Source organism: Motacilla alba, chromosome Z, assembly GCF_015832195.1.
Source record: "Motacilla alba alba isolate MOTALB_02 chromosome Z, Motacilla_alba_V1.0_pri, whole genome shotgun sequence".
NCBI lineage: Eukaryota > Metazoa > Chordata > Aves > Passeriformes > Motacillidae > Motacilla > Motacilla alba.
Window position 1 is genome coordinate 43,899,511 of NC_052046.1, and position 18,812 is coordinate 43,918,322.

Below are 18,812 nucleotides of genomic sequence, written 5' to 3' on the forward strand. Positions count from 1 at the left end.
CTATCTTCACCTTTCACAGTGCCTGCTCTTGATTCAACTTTCACAGTGCCTGTCCCTGTTCAGGTGGACCACTCCTTTCCTTGTGGCTAACATAGGAGGACTTCTCTGGCCATATACACCAATTTGTTTTCCATCTATGAATAACTGCAGAGAGATGATAGTCTGTGACAGCCTAGCTGGGCCTCAGCTATAGGCTGACCCATCCTATAGGTCATGCCACAGAAGTGATGAAACTGGCAGTGCCAAAGTGCAACCTGATTAATTACTGTTGATCCTTGCAAGACAGCCACACCTTGAAAAACCCAGTTTACCAGTTCCCAGGGTCCTATGGGGCAGCAAGAAAATGTTACCTGGTCTGCTGCTAACCCCCCTTCAGCGACAAAACTGCAGTCCTCCACAGGTGAACAGCTGCCTTGTCTGGGATTAAGTGTGGCAAGACAGGAACAACACTTTTCTCAGAATGTGCTTTGGCAGCAGCTACTCTGGAATTAAGCTGAGATCTCAGAGAAAAATTAGATGGGCAAAAGATCAAAAGGTTAAACTTTGTCCCCATCTGAGTGTAGGGAACAGTTTGTTGTTTTCTTGTGTGCTTTTGTTGTCTGAGGTCAGGATGGAATTAGAATCAAATAACCAGGACAAACATCAGACTGAGGATTAGGCTCAGCACTTAGGTGGTGTTTTGGAAGGTGAGTATGTTTCCACTCAGAAGCAACAAGGAATGCTCTAGTGAAGAAGAATGCTGTAGTGAGCATTCAGATGTGGCACAGGCCTGTTGACTGGCCCAGTGCCTGGGAAAGCCATATAGACATGCCCCAGCATGGGGTTATGTCACTCTTGGGTGACAATGGGTTAAGTCATTCTTTCTTCATTTGTAGAGTAAATGAGGAAAGTCTTTAGTCTCTGGAAGCCTAGTGCTATTAATTGCTGAAAGCCATTGTCATTTTTTTTTTCTGCTGTGGAGGGTCTCAGTGCCAGGAGAGAAGCAGACTTCTCCCTGCAGTGTGGCAGACTGCCTTACTGACTGTTTCATTTCACATTTATTTTCCTCCATTTATTTTCCTGTGTGATTCTCCTGATCACACAGGGGTAACTTCTGTCACGCTGTTTCTGGCCACTGTGCATAATTGTTTGCAATGGACAAGAAAACTGCTGCTTCTTCAACAGCAATCTTCTATCTAATGAAGCTGGATAATAAAATAGTCCCACATGCTTTGTTCCTCCTTGCAGTACTAGCCCTTGATGTGCAGCAAATGTGTTCCTGTTAACATAGGAGACAGAAGAGATGACTGCTGTACACAGCCTCTCTAGAATTAGCTTCCTATTAAATAATCAAAGCGCTTGTCCTGTCCAGGGCCACTGCACTCTGGCTGCAGCATGTAGGTTTTAAGGAAACGAGGTCCATAAGTGGGCTCAAAACAGAGCTGCAAGTCCCAGCTATTCAGCCCAAAGGCCTGTGGTGCTGTCCCTGATAGGTGTGGGGCATTCCTAAGTGTTAAAACTATGCTGAATTTTTGCTCTCTCTGATCAGCAAGAAATTTATGTCACCCCTATTCAGTTATGCCTTCAGAACTGTTCCTGCATTTCTTCCCCAAAGGTCCTAAATACTGAGTGCTGGTCAGCTTCTTCACCTACTGCACATGGAGATATCCAAGCAGAATTACTAGGCAGTCAATAGAAAGTGGGAGCAGCAGAGAGATAATCTTTGCTTCCCTGTCTTTGAAGCTGGTCATGGCCTCTTTCACATGCACTCTAGAAAGTCATCTTCAGACATCATGGAACACTGTATTACTGAGCATTCCAAGCAACTTTGTTGTCTTTCAGCAGAAATACTTTCCTCTCTCTTTCTAGTAATGGCACTAGGGTCAGAGAGATTTCTTTTCTGGGGTAATTTCAAGTACCACCGGGACATTGCATACCATTGGTATTTCATACTTCAAACAGGCCATTTGCAGCTGAACCTTCCTGCACATTAGCTGAGAGAGAACCCAAAAGTATGGTAACAAACTTCAGCTATAACAAGGTTATGTACTACATAGCACTGTGACATTATCACTGTCACTTATTAAAAGAATTAGCAATCCTATTTTTAATCCTAGGCATTGAATTAGTGATTACTATTAGCAAAATAGTAACTCATGAGTTGCCAGACCTTTGCAGCTTTGTGAATGAAGGCAAAGAATATACATTATCTTCAGAGTGCTCATCTGCACAACAAAACGGTGGTGCTACTGAGGCTAATCAGCACATGCAAATCAGGGCTACAATCCTTGTAGAAGGTTTTCTGCTCCAGGGCAAATTATTACTCTTCAAAGACCAAGAAAAGCAGCAAAGTTTCTCCTGGGAAGGGCAGGGGTGAAGACTCTATGCATTTAACCCAATTCTTTTCATTTCTATGTTAAAAGTGAACAACTTCTTTTTCCTTTAGGGATGAACAAAACCATTAATGTCTCGTAGGTAGGTTTCTTTTTCCCCAGCTACTTGAGAGATTTTGCACTTTCCCAAGACCCTCCTCCAGAATCTGACCTCAGGCATCTTGCTTGTTTAATGCAATAGTGGAAAAGGCTGTTCCAGAGAGGCAGAATTCAGTGTATACAATATATGTAATTTTGTACTTGGACTGAGTCAAATATCTTGGTGAGAGAGATGGTGAGATGGCTTTACTAGCCTCAGTACAAGAGCGAGAGTTAGGACCACTATGTTTAGCCATAGAGATATTTCAGCAATTCCTAGAAATGCCATCTGTTGAGCACAAGTCTAGCTAAGTAGCCTTGTGGCCAGTGCATGCTTGGCTCTCTGCTGTCACTGCTATTTTGCTATCAGCAGCAAAGGGGATATCCTGTCCACTTAGAGGGATACCAGCTTGCAAAATCTAGGGGACTCTCACAGAGAGATCAGACCTTTGGAGTTACTAAGGAGTCCTCTGTGAGAGTCAACAGTTGGACAAGTGCAGTTATGTGCTTTAGGCAAAAGAAATATCTTGCCTAAAGGCAGTGTATAATATCCTGCAAGTTCTTGCTGCATAGGTACAATGCTTATCTATAGGTGAATGCGACAGCTGGTGGCAGAACTGCAGTCACTGGACACTCATGTCAGTGCTCAGATGTACAAGAGAGAGGTTCCATGTAGGTAGTGGGTGAGACCATCTGCTGCTGAGTGCTTTTTTGTGCCCCCAGGCTTTGGAGGATGCTAACCCAGCCTGCAGGCCAGGTTTCCATTGCATTTCATCATCTCGGCTCCCACCCACCACCCCTCCAAAAAATCAGGGAAAACATTTGCTCTTTGGTGCAAGAGATTGTTCAGCTTCTAAGTCACCGGATGCCTCTGTTCTGAAGTAATTCTCGCTACCATAGCTGTCATAGCAGAGTATTGACACAGTGTCTGGTTTCAGGCCAACACACAGAAAGTCAAGCTGCGCATTTGTTTCCTCCCCTGGGCTGGAAGGAGCACTGCTGCTATCCTAAGTGTCTCAGCTTGCTTCAGGGTGAAAGCTCTGGCTAGGTGACTTCAAGCCGAGGGTCTTCCCTGCCAGAGCGGGAGAACTTAACACCCCTGAAAGCAAGCTGCAGCCAAGGATGGCTGACCTTTGGAACCTCCACACATGCCAAGGGCTTGACGCACTGCAATGCACTCAGCCGACTGTTTAGAGCAATATTTTGAAATATTTTTGGAACTCCTGGGCATCCAGGCCTCTGGGTCACAGACTGCAAGGGGGCTTGAGCCTCTGCTCTGAAATTCAGCATCATCAGTTTCCACAGGCAGTATGGTCCATTTCCCATCACCTCAGTTTGAGATGGAGAGTATCTTGCTCAGTGTATGTGACAAAGCTAAATATGGACTCTTTGGCAAAGCTGTTTATGTTTGTCTTTTACTTCTGAGATAGCAACAGCTTTGTTATCCCCCCCCCCCAGTCTCTTTTTAATTTTTTAAAATCTAAACTATGTGCTGCATACATATGGAAATGAGGTGGGAAACAGAAAAAAATCAGCTCTTTTAGATCCTGAACCAAAAATCTTTTCTAAGAGCAGCCTGGAAGTACGTGCTGACATTGATGATGTGATCCTGGTGAAATAACAAAGAAGGAGTAAAAAGCGTGCTGCTCCCCTGCAGCTGAAGGCCTACTGCAATCACCTCGGGACCAAGCTGAGAGCTGTTCTGCTGCTGAGCCAGGACAGCTCTTCTCAGTCAAATGAAGTTGTAAGACAGAAAGTGAACTTTGCTAAAAATACCATGGTTTCCAAATCTTAAGCCCTAAAATGGCAATTTTAACTAATTATGAGAGACACAGAAATAATTAGATAAGCTCTGGAATGTATTGGACAGCAAAATAAAGAGCTGCGTGTAGAATCACTGTGATAATAATCCTCTTACCTGGACTTTATGTTACATGAACTTCCATTCTGTTACCTCAGTAATCAGAGCTTGTAAAAGGCCATGCAAGTTCTATTTGAAGAAAGCTGGCACTTGGAAATGAACCTAATAGGGTTACTACATAAGAGTTCCTTTCTGCTATTCCATTGATATGGCCCAGAATATGTGATTTAGTACCATGACAACTGAGAGGTTGATTATAAAAACAGACACAAGATAGCTGTAGTCTGCCAGTTCTTATTTGGAGTTTTATTACTTTCAGCTTTATTTCATAATCATCAGCCATCGGATAAATACTGCATGTTTTAGTTGCATATGATAAGATGGTGTGTGCAGATAGCTAACTAAGTTGACTGAATAACAGGGCATTTTTAGTCATTAAAATGGTTCATGTATCACGAGGATTGCATTATTTTGTTTTCTGGAGTTTTGATTAGGGGATGATTTTAAAACAGGATGCTGAATTTCAGGTTCCTGGATTTATACTGTGGCATTTATCTAAGTGGCCGTTATTTCCTAATTGGTCTTTATTTTTGGATTACTGCTTTCACAGCACTAGTAGTTCCCTTTGCTTTTTCTAGGAATGCTGCTCTAGGCACAGGTCTTCTCATACATATACAGTGAGCACAGGTCTTCTCATATACATTACTGTCCATTTCTGTGGAGGATCTGACTCATCCTCAGCTTTAGGCCCTTTAGGGTGAGGAAGGGAAGTACAAAATGGGAACATCCTGAGAACCAGAATATGGGACAATAATTGCTCTTCGGAAATTGTCTCTCTTTGCCACATATAGAAGGCCCAAGACCCAACATTTGGGAATCTTTAGTGACTCTTTTTTTTTTTTTTTTTTTTGTTTGGGATTGAATCCACTGTTCGAGGGTAATTTCAATGAAATGAGAGGCACATGGCCACCCTTTACCCTAGCTGGAGTCCTCTTAATCTTCCACTTTGCCAGTCCCTTCTCAGCTGTGATCCTGTGAAAGCATCTCTGCAATCTATGACCCAGCCTGTCCAACTGGGGAAGAAAGAGGCATTCCCTTTCCATATTTTCACAGCTGTACAGGACAAAAATCACCCTCAAGTTTTTCCTCTCTGAGGTGAAAAAGTGTTTTCTCTTACATGCAGGCAGTTTTGCAGCTGCTGAATGGCCTTGTTGTGACATTTTTTTCCTTTCCCGTCACCGAGCATGCACTAAACATCAGGAAATCATTACAGAAAATTGAGACACTGCATGTGTGTGTGTACACATAGAGAATGCATAAACCAACTGATGCAGTAATGTGCAGGGTAAGTTAAAATACCTCCCACACAATATCTGGCTTCTGAAGCATGGCTCCAAATTGGCCATTACCAGAGTAATGACTTAATCAGTTGTTAACAATCACTGTACTCCTTACCAACTGATGTGCATATAACTTTGCAAAGACTCCCTTGACACCTCCTCTGCTGCTGTCATCAAATGAGATGGCCTTATTTCAGGTGTTTGCTATGCATTGCTGCCAGAGTTCCTCTCTAGTTCATAAAGCATTACATCCAGTGCAGGGAACTCCTGCTATCCCCAAGGTGGGAAAACCTAAGTGGAAACTTATCAGCTGCCATTTACGTTAGAAGTCCAGTTTCCAGCTAAAGTTGGTGCTTGGATACCTTCTGGAGTTAAAACCTTAGAAAGTAAGGTCTAGCTTTCAAGGAAATTATTTCATTTATGCTGAAGTCTTTGTCTCAGTTTTTGACAGTCCCTGCAATGCTTAGAAAGTGCAGCACTCTAAATACCTTCTGGAGTCACCATATTGTGCCCAACCCCAGTGACATGGCAACCTTTCCAGATGTGCATTGGCCTGATCTTGTTCCACCTCTTCCTTGCTGGAAGCTGTTGAACTCTCCTTTAGTCCTTGTCTTCATGGGTGGAAATGGGGACATAGGAGGATATCAGTGATTTATGACATTTCTCCTGCCAGCTTTAGTCTGGAGACACGTGAAATAATTTTTGCAATCAGTAGAACTTTTCTAATGAGAGTTACTCTGAAATAACTCCAGCAAAAGGTCATAGCATTAGAAATCCCTAAGGCTCCAATTTTTTTTTGTGGGTTTTTTTTTTTTGAAGGTAAAATGAGATTTAGCCCTGAAAGTGCCATTGTCAAGGATCCGTTGTCAGTAAAGAAGAGTTATCAGGTTCATAACCTATGCACAGTTTATGTTGCTTTGCTTCTGCTGCACAGGTTAATCATCACTGACTAACTGCAACCTCTCAAGGCATTTGAGATAGTTTTCTTCCCATCAGTTGTAACTGAGACAGAGAGAATTAACTTGGGGACTGCATTCTGCAAATCATGTGCTCATAACTGGGTGGAGTTGGCATGCTATGAGCATACCCAGCTGTGGGCTGCAGAAATGAGAAGGGTTTGCTCGATTTTCCTGTGGTGCTCCCTGACGCCATCTGCTTCCAGATCCTGTGGGGAAGTGCAGAGGCAGAAGCTTGGCAAGAAAGCCAATAGGATAAAGACAGCATGGACTGACAACTTTTGCGAGGACAGACATTTGGGACACACAAGGATGTGTTCCCTAAAGCTCTCTTGTCTGTATCAAATGTGTCATGAGGTCCTTAGTGCTGTTGACTCTGAGTGGTTCTTATGGTACTTAATTGCTTCAGAAATTGTCTACCTCCACTTCCTTGCATGAAAGGACAGTGGGGATGCCTGAGGAAGGGTCTGTCTTCTCAAAGCAGTCCATTGTCAACAGCCTACAATGGAAGAACCATCCTTTCCTCCATTGTAGCACTGTGCTATAATGTGCTAGCTTGGGCTGGCTGTGAGGTGACAAGGCCCTATACAGCTAAGACATTCAGGTGAAGCAAATAGCTGAAGCATCCGCCTCACAGCCACAGGATCCCTCCACATGAAAGACAGGGAAGCTGTCCGAGGGAAACTGAGATCAGACTGGACCACCAGGTCTTTACTCTCTGTGTTGAGAACTAGGGAAGAGGGAGAGTGACAGAAAACCCTTGCCAGTCATTTCCTCCCTCTGTCCCTCCCTTCCTCCCTCCCCCTGTCCCAGTCCCTCTGTGCCTCCCTCCCTCCATCCTTCTGTCTCCCCATTCCTCCATCCTCCCATTTCTCCATCCATTCTCAGTTTGGCATCTCATTCTGCACCCACAGGTAGGCCTGGGAGCACTAGCCCTGGGAAAAAATGGATGTGAGGCACATCCAAAATGTTTTTACTGCATTGCTCCCTCCTCTGCTCATGCCTAGATTTCCTTCTCTTGTTTTTAATGCTCGTTAACAGCAAATGGTTTTACATACTTACATTACGTAAGAAAAACCAGATCAGATATCTGCCCTCCTTCTTTCCAAGTGTGGCAGAGAGTTGGAAAAGGGTAAGAGCAGCAATAGTATACACAGTATTTCCAATTTATACAATCTCCACATGTTTTCAGTTCAGTTATTTCCTGCGTCTGATGTGTTTTTCATGGATTTAGTAATCCTCATTGGATTAATGCCTAAAATCTGGCTCCCACCATGAACCCATGGAAACACAATCCACAATCCCTTGCAGCAAGTAATCCTCCAAGTTTCCTACCCTTCACATGAAGAGCTGGGAATCTTCCATCTTTCTGAAAATACGGTGCCCAGTAGTTTTGACTGATAACTCCCATTTTTTTTATTGGGAGAGGTATTAAACATCCAGTCTTTTCTTACCTTCTACAAGATAAGAAGGTGTTTCATCACACCTTTAGTATCTTCTCTCTGCTGTTCTTTCTTTCTGAATAATGATATTCAGCCTACCCAGTGCTCCCCAGACCTCACCAGCTCCAGATATTTATTCACCTGGGTTGCCCTTCAAATCCTTCCCTGTTATACTATTTCTTTCCTGAGACAAGAAGACCAGGACCACTCATTGTATTTACAACTGGCGCAAATCACGATTTTATATAGTGGCATAGTGGTGCCATCTAAGAGTTCCCAGTATCTGCTTTGCTTTATTGACTGTTGCTGAACAGTGAGGTGACATTTTTGTAGAGCAGCCTCCCACAGTCCCAAGACTGTGTCATTTCCACCCCCACAACTCCTCCCCCTCCCCAAACCCCATCCATCTTAAGTAGTAATGGTCAGGGTAGAGCTAATAATTCTAACTTAAGAAACGAAAAATGTTTGTTGGAGCAAGAGTGTCTGCCAGAGACCCCCATAGAGATGAGTCAGAAATCTCAAGGAACAGTGGTCCACAACAATAGAACAAGACCTTTACAACAATGTTTGGATACAGAAAGATGGTAGCTAGTGACCTGGCACAGTCTGCTGAGCAGCTGGGCCAGGACCACACATAAACAATTTAATCCAGCACCTCTTTTACTGAAAATGAATAACAAAACCTTAATAAATCAACAATTACTTATTGCTGTATTTGGGGTAATAAATTCTTTAGTTTATCAGTAGCTTGTGGCTTCCACAGCATGTTCTTTGAACAGTTTGCCTTTCAGTTACATCCCCTTTCTCTCCTGAACAATAAATTAGCATTCTTTTTTTTTTTTTTTAAGGAAAAGAGGTGAAAAAGAGGATATATTACAATTTTCTCAAAGCAAAAGGAAAAATGCAACATCTTTTTGACATATATCTTAAAATAATATGAGGATAACTTTCTCTGAATGTTAGATGCCTATGCATAAATAATAAAGGATGTTATATTATTTACAGTGTTACACAATAAACTAAGAGCGTCTCATTTAACACAATATCCATAAAGACAGTAAATAATGAAAACATCCACATATGTACAAGACATATTTACAATAGAATAGAGAATTACAAATGATGATAATTGGCCATGTTCTTTGTCTGCCTTTCTCTGCAGCATTTCATAGGTGCTTTTTTGTTCCTTACTATAAGTAAGACCCAGGTAAAGGTAAGTAGCCACACTGCAGGGCCAAGAAGTGCTCAACAGGCTGAGAGGTGTGTCCTTTGAGGAGACACCAGTTTGCTATCCTGGATTGTCAGGAAACTGCTTGCAATGTGTGTGAGAGAAGCAGGAGATGCAGCATTGTTGTTTTGGAGTACTGGAAAGAAGGAGCTTTCCTGTTTCCCTGATAAAGGCAGTGATTGATCTCTTAAACCTGGGTGTCTTGGGGTGGCTCAAGTGAGGAAGGGAATAACTGGGCCAAAAGGAGGGAGTAGGCTTTTCTCTGTTGCATGAGAACCTGTATGGAGCTGTAATGCTTTACACCCCTTAAACAGGCAGGCTGTACCAGGTTGTGCACAACATAATCTAGTTATACACTCTTGAAAGAAGCCTTTCATCTTGGAACAATTCCTGCATATAAACCCATACACAGGAAAAACTCATAGCTCAAACTAAATGACATGGAAATAAACCAGGACAATCTTAACAACTGTGCCACCACTGGAATATTTCACCCCTCTTCAAAGTATGTTTCTTCTTGCCATGACTTTCAGCCAAAGAATTGGCAAGCATCATACAGTGATGGCTCAAGGGCGCTGGGACTGCCTAGGTCAAAAGTCTGGGAAATGAAGCAAATATCCCCAGCAGGGGAGCTGGCCTTTTCCATAGGCACTCGCTGGCTCTGCTCTGTGCTGCTGCAACCTCCAGCCCCTTGGCCAGCAGGAACTAGCTGCAGCCTGCCAGCAGCACCTGAGGCCAGGTAGACTCACTAACTTCTGGGTGTGGACCTGACTGATGTGAAACACCCTCACAGTGTGATAAACACAAGCTGAGAGGTGAGGGTTTGTGTCCTCTTCCTGCTTCTGTGTGTGCCAAGCCAGGGCAATTCCCGAATTCACTGCTGCATGAATTGTGCTGTAAGGCTGGGTTCTCCACAAAGATCTAAGGGCTTAGGCAGCCATATCCCCAATTGTATTTTCTTGTTCTTAGGTCCATGTGAAGTCTCCAGCCTAATTTCATGCTTGCTCTATAACACACTGTGTATATTCCGAGGGGTAGGAATAGCTGGAACTGCACAACAATTTGACTTTGAGGCACTGCAACAGAAGATGTGTGACATTTTTCCCTAGACCTATACCAAATAAATCTCAAATGTACAGCTCCCAAATATGGAACTGCTCCTTTATTTTTGTACTGTCCCTCCACAATAACAGTGTTAGTAGTCAAATCATTTACTCAATGTCAAGGCATGTTCCCTTTCCATCCTCATTAATCTGTCTGGGCTATTATAGATACTTCAGCGAGAGCTGGCCTGTGGTTGATATATGCTGGAGGTGTTTACAAAAGACCTGTCTTATAATCTCTATTCTGCCATTAAGATGGGTGATTTTGGGGCAAATCTCTTGTTTCTCTGCCATCCTTTTTCTGTCTCATCTGTCCTGCAAGGTCTTTGTAGTGTCAGAGGCTTTCCTGAAGGGACAGATATTCAAGTGCCCAAGGAAAATCAACAGTGCAGATCTTTTGGAAACTTGTGGCCTTCATTAGGAAAGCCCACCTGACCCTCTCTACTACTGAGTTGCAGAATCAGAGAGATGGATATTCTGCTGCATGGGATTGCAGATAAATAGGCATGACTAAAGGGATGAAAATGAGAATATGGCATATAGAATTTGTAGAAAGCTTTTGTTTCAGTCTGCAAAGGCAAAGTGTGTTCAAGTACATGCCAGCTAGGAAAAAATGGCAAAGGGGACTTAAGTCCAGACAGTATGTATTTGCCATCTTCCACAGATTTCTCAAATAAGCAGTGTCATTTCAGCCACCACACAGCCCAAAGCTGTGCTAGTTTCCTAGCCTTTTGGTTCTACCACTGACATTCTAGTGGACAACTTTGTTCCCTATATTAAGGGGTTTTTTTTCTTCTTTTTCTGCTGAATCTGGTGTTCAGGTAGACTCACCTATGTTCTTACTAATGTGGTATGGTTATTTATACAGTGAGGAACTCACTGATTTTTGTCATCCTAGCAAAGATCTTATTTTGCTATGCTTTGCTTTCAGTCTCAAATTGATAGGACACCTTGTTCAGCAAAACTCTAAGGCACACGCTTAACTTTCTGCATGTGCTGGATGTGTCAATGAGAGTCTAGCACATGCTAAAGGTAACTTTTGCTGGGATTAAGCATATGCTTGAACAATTTACTGAGTTGGGACTTTTGTACCTCAGGTTTGCATGTCACAGATTTTCCTTGATATATTTCTCTTCATTTAACTAGGACCAGAATGTGGCCCAAAGGATGAGGGTAGTTTGGCTGAAATTATTTTTGTCTTGACAGGGCTCTTATTTAGAGCTCAGTAATACCTGTAAAACACATGTTCTCATTTTCAGAATCCCCAGAGTCTAGGAAAAACATTTGTTTTCCACATCAATCCTGAGTCAATGCTGTGCCAACTGAACACACAACAAAAAATCAAAAGTATAGAAGAGGCAGAGTGACCCTGACTAAACTGATAGGAATTCAGTGCAAAAGAGTCCATTTGCTTCTGTCTGGATGGATGCATCTGCTCCAGCACTGACAGTATCCTTGTTCATTACTAGTCAATGACTTCAAGACTGTCACTGGCTATACAAACACTGATATTTAATAGTCACACATGGGTTACTAGGGCTGTAACTCACATGGTGTGCTTGCCTTCATAAATGGGCTCTGCATCAGCCTTGCCTCTCTCAACCCAAGTAATGGAGTCAGTAAAGGTGAGTGGAAATAAACTCCACACATCTGCTTTGTCCCTCCTACATGCCTGTACTTCTTAACCATTCAGCAAATCATGTTCTTCTTCCCTGAAAGGCCTTTCTTTGTCCAAGAGTAAGCCTTACTCCAGCAGCAGCTCTAACAAGGTATTGCTAGAAGCTTGTCAGGGTTCTTTCTGAGGAAGGGAAAAAGGGGAAGAAAATTCAGTGGAAACAAAAGAATAAGTCATGTATTAGAAATCAACATTAAGAAATAGAGGTGAAAACTGATTGCACTTTTATTAGTGGCATTTGTTTTCCAGCTAGATCTCTTCCTTGCTTGATTACAGATATCTATTATATTTGCCCCATTAACATAAACTAATATAAATGTTTTCTTTTTTTTTTTTTTTTCCTATTTTCTTGTTTTTTTTTTCTTTTTTGTTTGAATAGAATATTGGGTTCAAAGCCTCAGCTAACTTAAACCCATTTCCTAAGGGATAACTAGAACAATTAATATCTGGAAAATAATGAAATGGCAGCTCCTAGTGATTACAAGCTGACCTCTGATTAATAATATATTTGGTTTAAAATCACAGTATTACTTTCTTTCTATAAGTAATATTACTTAATGCAGGTTGGCTTTTTTTTTGTTTGTATGTTTTTTGTTATCCTGCTGTAATTAATAGTAGCATGCTGTTGGATCTACTATTATCCCAGTGCTCAAAGAAGCAAACCTTTTGGCTGGCAGAGAGCAGACAAAACTCATCTCATATACGGAAAGCAAATAAAAGTTCTCATATAGGAAACTTTTTTTTTTTTTTTTACTTTTTTAATCTTTTTTTTTTTTAAATTTTTTTTTTCCTTTCTGACTCTGTGTGTGTGTATACGTGTGTTTTTCTGGTGGAGTAGGGTGAGAGTGCCATTACAGGGCTTTCTGATTTTTAGACTCTACAGCAAGCGACCAGAGGGACTTCTGCAATTCTTGCAAATCATACATCCAGTCATTATAATGCAATGCACAAAAAAGCTAGGACAACTGAGGGCTAAAAGGTTTTGCAAAATACTATGGGACAGCCATCATTGAAACTGTACAAAACTTGCTCTCAACTTAACATAACATAAAGGCACCATTGATATCTTTCCCCATTTTTGAAATACTGTAAAAAATTGCTACATATGGCACATAACACATTTGTACATACATATATTTAATTTATAAAAGTTTTCTTCCCCTCCTGTTTTCTATCAGCGGAATTGCTAAAATAAAATAAATTGTTTAATTTAAAGGTGGAATACTTCATTATATAAAATAAAGTTTTACATGTGAATCTATGTGTTTTATGTTTTATACAGCAATAGGGTCTTGGTTAGCTATGACACTGGACAACCTTGCTTGTAACTCTTCTGGTGTGGAGAAGCGATTTGCCGGGTTAGTCCTGGTTTCAGCCAGCCGGAAGGCAGTGGCTGGCTCCAGACCAGTTGCCCCGGGGTTCGGTATGCTCAGGAATGGTGTATCCTCACCTATTCTTTCATCTTCTGTTTCGGTCTCAGAGCTGCTGTTCTCAGAGCTTGTGTCAGAGTCCACTTCCACCCTGCTGGAAATGTGGCCGTTGGGCTTTGTTCTTTTGACCCTCCGGCTGTTGGTGAGTTTCTTTGGAGGCTCCTGTGCTGGTTCGTACTCCTGTGTGGTCTCATACTCCTCATCCTCCACGATCCGCAGAGGACTTGGTGGCAGGCTGTTGCTCTCATGGGTGGCATTGTGGTGAAAGGAGTTGAATTGCTGAAGGTGGTGGTCATACTTCTGATGCAGCTGCAGTGGAGTCACCAGGAGCAGAGGTCGCTCCTCTTCTATGAAGGGACTCACCGCCACTGAAGGGATGGAGACGGTCAAGCTGGAAGCCTGTGGTGACATTGTGGAGGGGCGGGACTTGGGAGAAGTTGGAGTGTGAAAATCAACAGGTGACATGCGAGCTGGTGTGGTCATAGCTGAGACATACCTGAAAAAAAGAGACAGGGAGAGGTTGCGAGCACAGGAGCAGTGGTGACCTGTAAAAACAGCAGCTCATGTGGGCTGGGAGAGAAATGGCAGGGATTCCCTTAAGATCCCCAGCATCCTCACACAGGGCCACTAAGGAACCTTTCCTGTTTCTATTAATCCTATAAACTACTGACTTCTGGGCCTCTGGGCAAAAACATATGAAAGCAGGAGGAGCACAGCAAAACTCCCAGATCCCAGCCATGAAGATGCTGTAAATTTTTTACCAGAATAACTTTCTGGAATGAATCAAGGAATGGGATTCAGAGACAGACAGGCTGCCAGAAACAAAACGCATTTACAAGTATTTTCTCAAAAGGAAAACAGCTGCTGCACTTCTGGAAGGATTTGACCAGAATCTGGGGTACATGCAAACAGACAAGGGGAAAGAAAGGAAGGGAACTGAAGGACAGTCTTCTTGGGGCTTCACCCTCTTCTGGCAACCAAACTGTCTCAGGCTAGGGAGGAAAGTAATGTTTCGATAAAATATAGAGCCAGATTCTGCTAATTTTAATCACCAAGGGTAGTCAGAGAAGCATTTGTGCTGCTCCACTCCTGGATGCTAGTTACCCTGGCTGGTAGATCTATCTGCAAAGAAGCACAGAGTATCATTTGTCCTCATATGAGAACAAATGCTGAAAGACAGGATTGTCTGGCCTAATGCCCATGATTTCCCTGCAAAATTTGTCCCTGTTCCTGTGGGAAGGGTAGTGGTCAGAAGTGATTCTGAAGATGAAGCTCAGGATGCCATTACATGTTTTTTGTTACAGGTTTGTCCCAAAGAAACAGAACAAAAAATGTGAAGCTCTCAACTAGTTTTAATCAGTAGACATTATATGAGTACATGTGGATTCATGCCAGGTGAGGATCTGCCTAAAACTACTTGATCAAAAGCACAGTGCCCAGCATGACAGTTTGCATAGTCTGGCTTTGCTTTTATTCTTATCCTAAATTCACCTGCCCGAATTTTGTCAGTGTCTAAAGTTAAAATCGTTCTGAGCACCATCAAAGGCACATTGAGAAAAGCTACATGTCTCTGATTGATGTAGTTATTTAGTTTTCCATTAGTGGTTTATTTATCTGAGCCTGAAATGCCCAAAATAAACCTGAATCCATCTTTCTTATCCAATTTATGACTCAGTTGCACACATTACACTTGATAAAAATGGAGTTACAGGAAAAGGGAGAAAACGGGATGGATTTTGGACAGATGTGCAGCAGCATAAATTGATTTCACTAGAGGCGCATTGATTGCACATTGATTTACATTAACTGAGGAGCAAGAGAAAGGAAAAACCAAACCTGGAGTTATGCATGGGAATTAATCAAGTTGGTTAAGCAAAGGGCAATGAATAGGTCTGTGAATTGGATGAATTAAGTGATTTTTTTTCTGCTTCCATGAGTGAGCTTTTCATCCCTTTCACATTTTTAATAGGCACTGTCTGAAAAACGGAAGCCTTTCTACTTTCCCAGTTGGGACACTGTTGGATATACGTCTTTATGACACACTGGATTTTAACTAAACTGGTTCTGTTAATCCATTGAGTTGGTTAAATGTGCTCAATGTACTGTGCAGGCTTCCAACAGTGTTAAGTTACTCATACTGAAGTGTTGTGCATTCACACATTTCTGGTCTGTTCCCCCACACCCTAACAGGGCAGTGCTAACTAGCTGCTGTCTGCAATCTGAGGCTCAGGAGCTGAATTTGTGCAGCTCTAGCCCATCCTGAAAGGAAGGTTAAAAGGTGATTGATTTATACAGCTTCATGGCCAACTATGCTGGCTCAGTGAAAGGGGATCAGAACGTACCCATGGCCATCCAGCACACATTAACTTGTTATATGCTGCCAACTTCATCATATAGTCCAGCCTTTTGTGCAGAGACAGTGTTTTTTGATCTTCTCTCCTGTAGGGCAGCTGAGGACATCCAAGATAAAACTGCTTGTGCCCTCTGCTTGTGTGCACAGGTGGCATAGCATGGGATCCAGCAAACGTATGGGTAATGCAAAACAACCCCTTGTAATGTCTGTTCAATTTAACTTGAAAATTGAGCGAGTACAGCCTTGGTCTACCTATTCACAGTACAGCAACATTTGATGGCTTCAGGAAGTAATTTGTCAGCTCCTACATTCCTTTATGTTTCTGAGTAATTTTTAGTTCCAAATAACTCTCTCTTTCTCCCTTATATACACAAGCCATCTCAGGAACAATTGGCGATGTATTTCCTGCTTGCTAAAAAAAGATGAGGCCTGCAATTAATGCCCAGGGAGTTATCATCTCCCACGTTCCAAATCTGTGATTGCTTCAGGCACAGGCAAGGATGTCAATGCCTGATGAATTATCACAGAAATGTTGCTGCTATTGACCTATAGTACAGCCTTCAAGAGACACTATAATTGATGAAATGCCTTCTTTCTTCTCAGAGAAACAAAAAGGAATATTGTCTCCCCTCTCCCCCAATGCCGCCCCCCCAATTAAATATAAACAGTTCATATTAGAATGATGCTTTGGGTGTCCCACGCAGTGCAGGCAGACAGCAAGAATAGTCTTCACTTCTCACATGCAGATGCCCAAATATACTAAGCTGTACTACTCACCATTGGCAGGCGTGTGGCTGTGCATCCTGCTTGGCTCTCAGGCAGGAGACAACACGGTATTTACTGTTACAGGTCCTGATCCAGCAAAGCACTTAAGCACATGCTGAGCTCTACTCATGTGAGTAATCTTGCTGATTTCAGTGGGCCTACTTGCACAATTAAAAGACAATCTTGTCAAAGTGCTCTGCTGGATTGGAGCCATGGCTGTTTATGTCATGTGAGCCACGTATCTTCAAATTAAATTCTATGGTAAATAACACATAATTTTTAATGAGAGGGTAGTTTATTATCCTTGGTGGTACTACACTCAGGGTCCTTTCTCAGTGGGCCCTCTTGAGTACCACAGAAATGGTGTTTGCTGTAAGTGCGCATTCATTTTTCTGAAAACCACAGTTTGTCTCCTACACAACTGAGTCCTTGGGGATTGCCTGGCTGCATTTTTGGCATAATGGACACTCCACGAGGCCAAATCCCTTGTGATTTCAAAGTCCTCAAAGAACTGGTCCCTAACCTTTTGTTTTCCTTTTCTTCTGCCTATGATTCCCGGGAAAAAAGCTCTTTTTAAATGTCTTGTTTCTTCTCAATCTTTCTATTGCTATTCTGGCGCCATCTTGAACTAAAATGCCTAAACCTGAGCAGGATTTGTTCAGTTAGTGTTTTTGTGACTGATGTACGTCTAGGCAGACCTTAGGAGCTGATGAACCAATCTTTTAAGAGAAAAAAATTACTTGGTTGGAAACTCTGGGCCAGGTTTATTTATAACTATTCCTGATTTAATAATGACCTGAGTCCTTCTGGCTTGCACTTTGTGTTCCTTGCTCTTATTTAATAAAGGGTTAAGGGGAGTTTAGGAGCAGCTGGAACACTCCAGAAAGTAGGTGGTGGCATAATTTCTATGGACACTGCTTAGGAGTGTCCTTAGTGCCCTCCTCCTGTGGATCAAAACATTACTTTCTCACTGCAAAATCTCTCAGTCTTCACACTTGTGTCTTCTAAGAAACTGGTAATTAGGCAAAGTTCTGTTCATAGTTTTCAATGGAAATTTCTCACTATTTACTCCAATGGAGCTTTTCCAAGTGCGAACTGCTGGCTAATAGGACTAAATTCAGCAGAGGCAAGAAGGGAAGAAATGCTTTTGATAGACTTTAAACTACTACTCAGCTCTCCACCTTTATGAATAATGAGATGCACGAATAGCTGCACTGCTGCATTTTCTCCTGTGCCCCCAAGCTTTGAAACCATCTGGGAAAACACCAGGTCTTGCCAGCTGAAAGCAATGAGGTGGTATGTCCTACCTTTCACTGTGAGGAGAGTCTCGATAGGAATCAGGAGTTTCTCTCGCATGCCGGAGGAAGCTGTTGCCTTCTCTTGGCCCACCGATGCCGTTGAGACGGCCCCGGGGCCCTGCTGGGCTGGCGTGCCTGCTATTCTCCATGGAGGAACTGACGAGCACCGAGTGGCTTTCAGAGAGGATGCTTTCAGTGTGGCCATTACTCCAGCTGGAGAGCAGCAACCAGGAAAAGAGAAAGGGGCAGTGTGAGAGTGGGCTTTGGCAGCAACCGGGTATGAGCAGAAGTTTAGCCAGGGAAAGGAGAGGCTCTGTTGCCACATGGGATCTGCAGCATAACCTTTGGGTTGGTAACTGGAGCTGCAGAGTTTAGTGAACTTTATGAATCCACAGGAATCAAGGTGATTTTGCATGTATGGGTTAAAGGAGAGGGACGGAGGGCTTTCCAGTTATTAGAACTGTCACTGATTTAGCAATTTGCATATACTAAAATTCAGTGTGACAGTATTGGAATGCCATTCAGATAATAAAGGTCTTTGTAAATTCCTGGGAAGATAATTAGTTAGGTGACATGATATCAAATATTGTTAGTCTTGAAATGAAAACACTATGGAGCATAGATATTCCCTGCTTTGCTGTTTTACACATTTTTTGGTTTTACAACAGCAACAGATCAGATATTACAGCTGCTATTTGCCTTCCCACCTGTGGCTGGGTGTCTGGGTGACTGTCACGGAGTGATGTGTTGTTGAGGTGTAGTGGCTTGTAGAAAACGAGGTCTCTGTTTCTCGCTCGATGACATGCTCACTGGAGATTACATTTTTTGAAATGTACTGCTGAAAAAACCGAGACAAACCTCAGGTTTACAAACTGTAATTCACAGCACATTTGTAGACATAATTCACAATC

The 18,812-nt window shown here is 42.5% G+C and overlaps 1 protein-coding gene across 21 annotated transcripts in view; it reads right to left on the minus strand.

Moving 5' to 3' along the window:
* Nucleotides 1-8,733: 8,733 nt before the first annotated feature.
* NRG1 (neuregulin 1) overlaps nt 8,734-18,812 on the minus strand; it is a 443,600-nt gene continuing 433,521 nt past the window's right edge. For 20 of the 21 annotated variants that reach the window (XM_038125665.1, XM_038125662.1, XM_038125666.1 and 17 more), the window contains 3 exons: nt 18,609-18,739; nt 17,911-18,114; nt 8,734-13,981 (listed from right to left, as the gene is read on the minus strand). In XM_038125665.1, coding sequence (XP_037981593.1) covers nt 13,330-13,981; nt 17,911-18,114; nt 18,609-18,739 — 987 coding nt within the window. In that variant the 3' untranslated portion in view covers nt 8,734-13,329. The remainder of the gene's footprint in view (nt 13,982-17,910; nt 18,115-18,608; nt 18,740-18,812) is intronic. The other variant, XM_038125656.1, reaches the window with a different exon arrangement.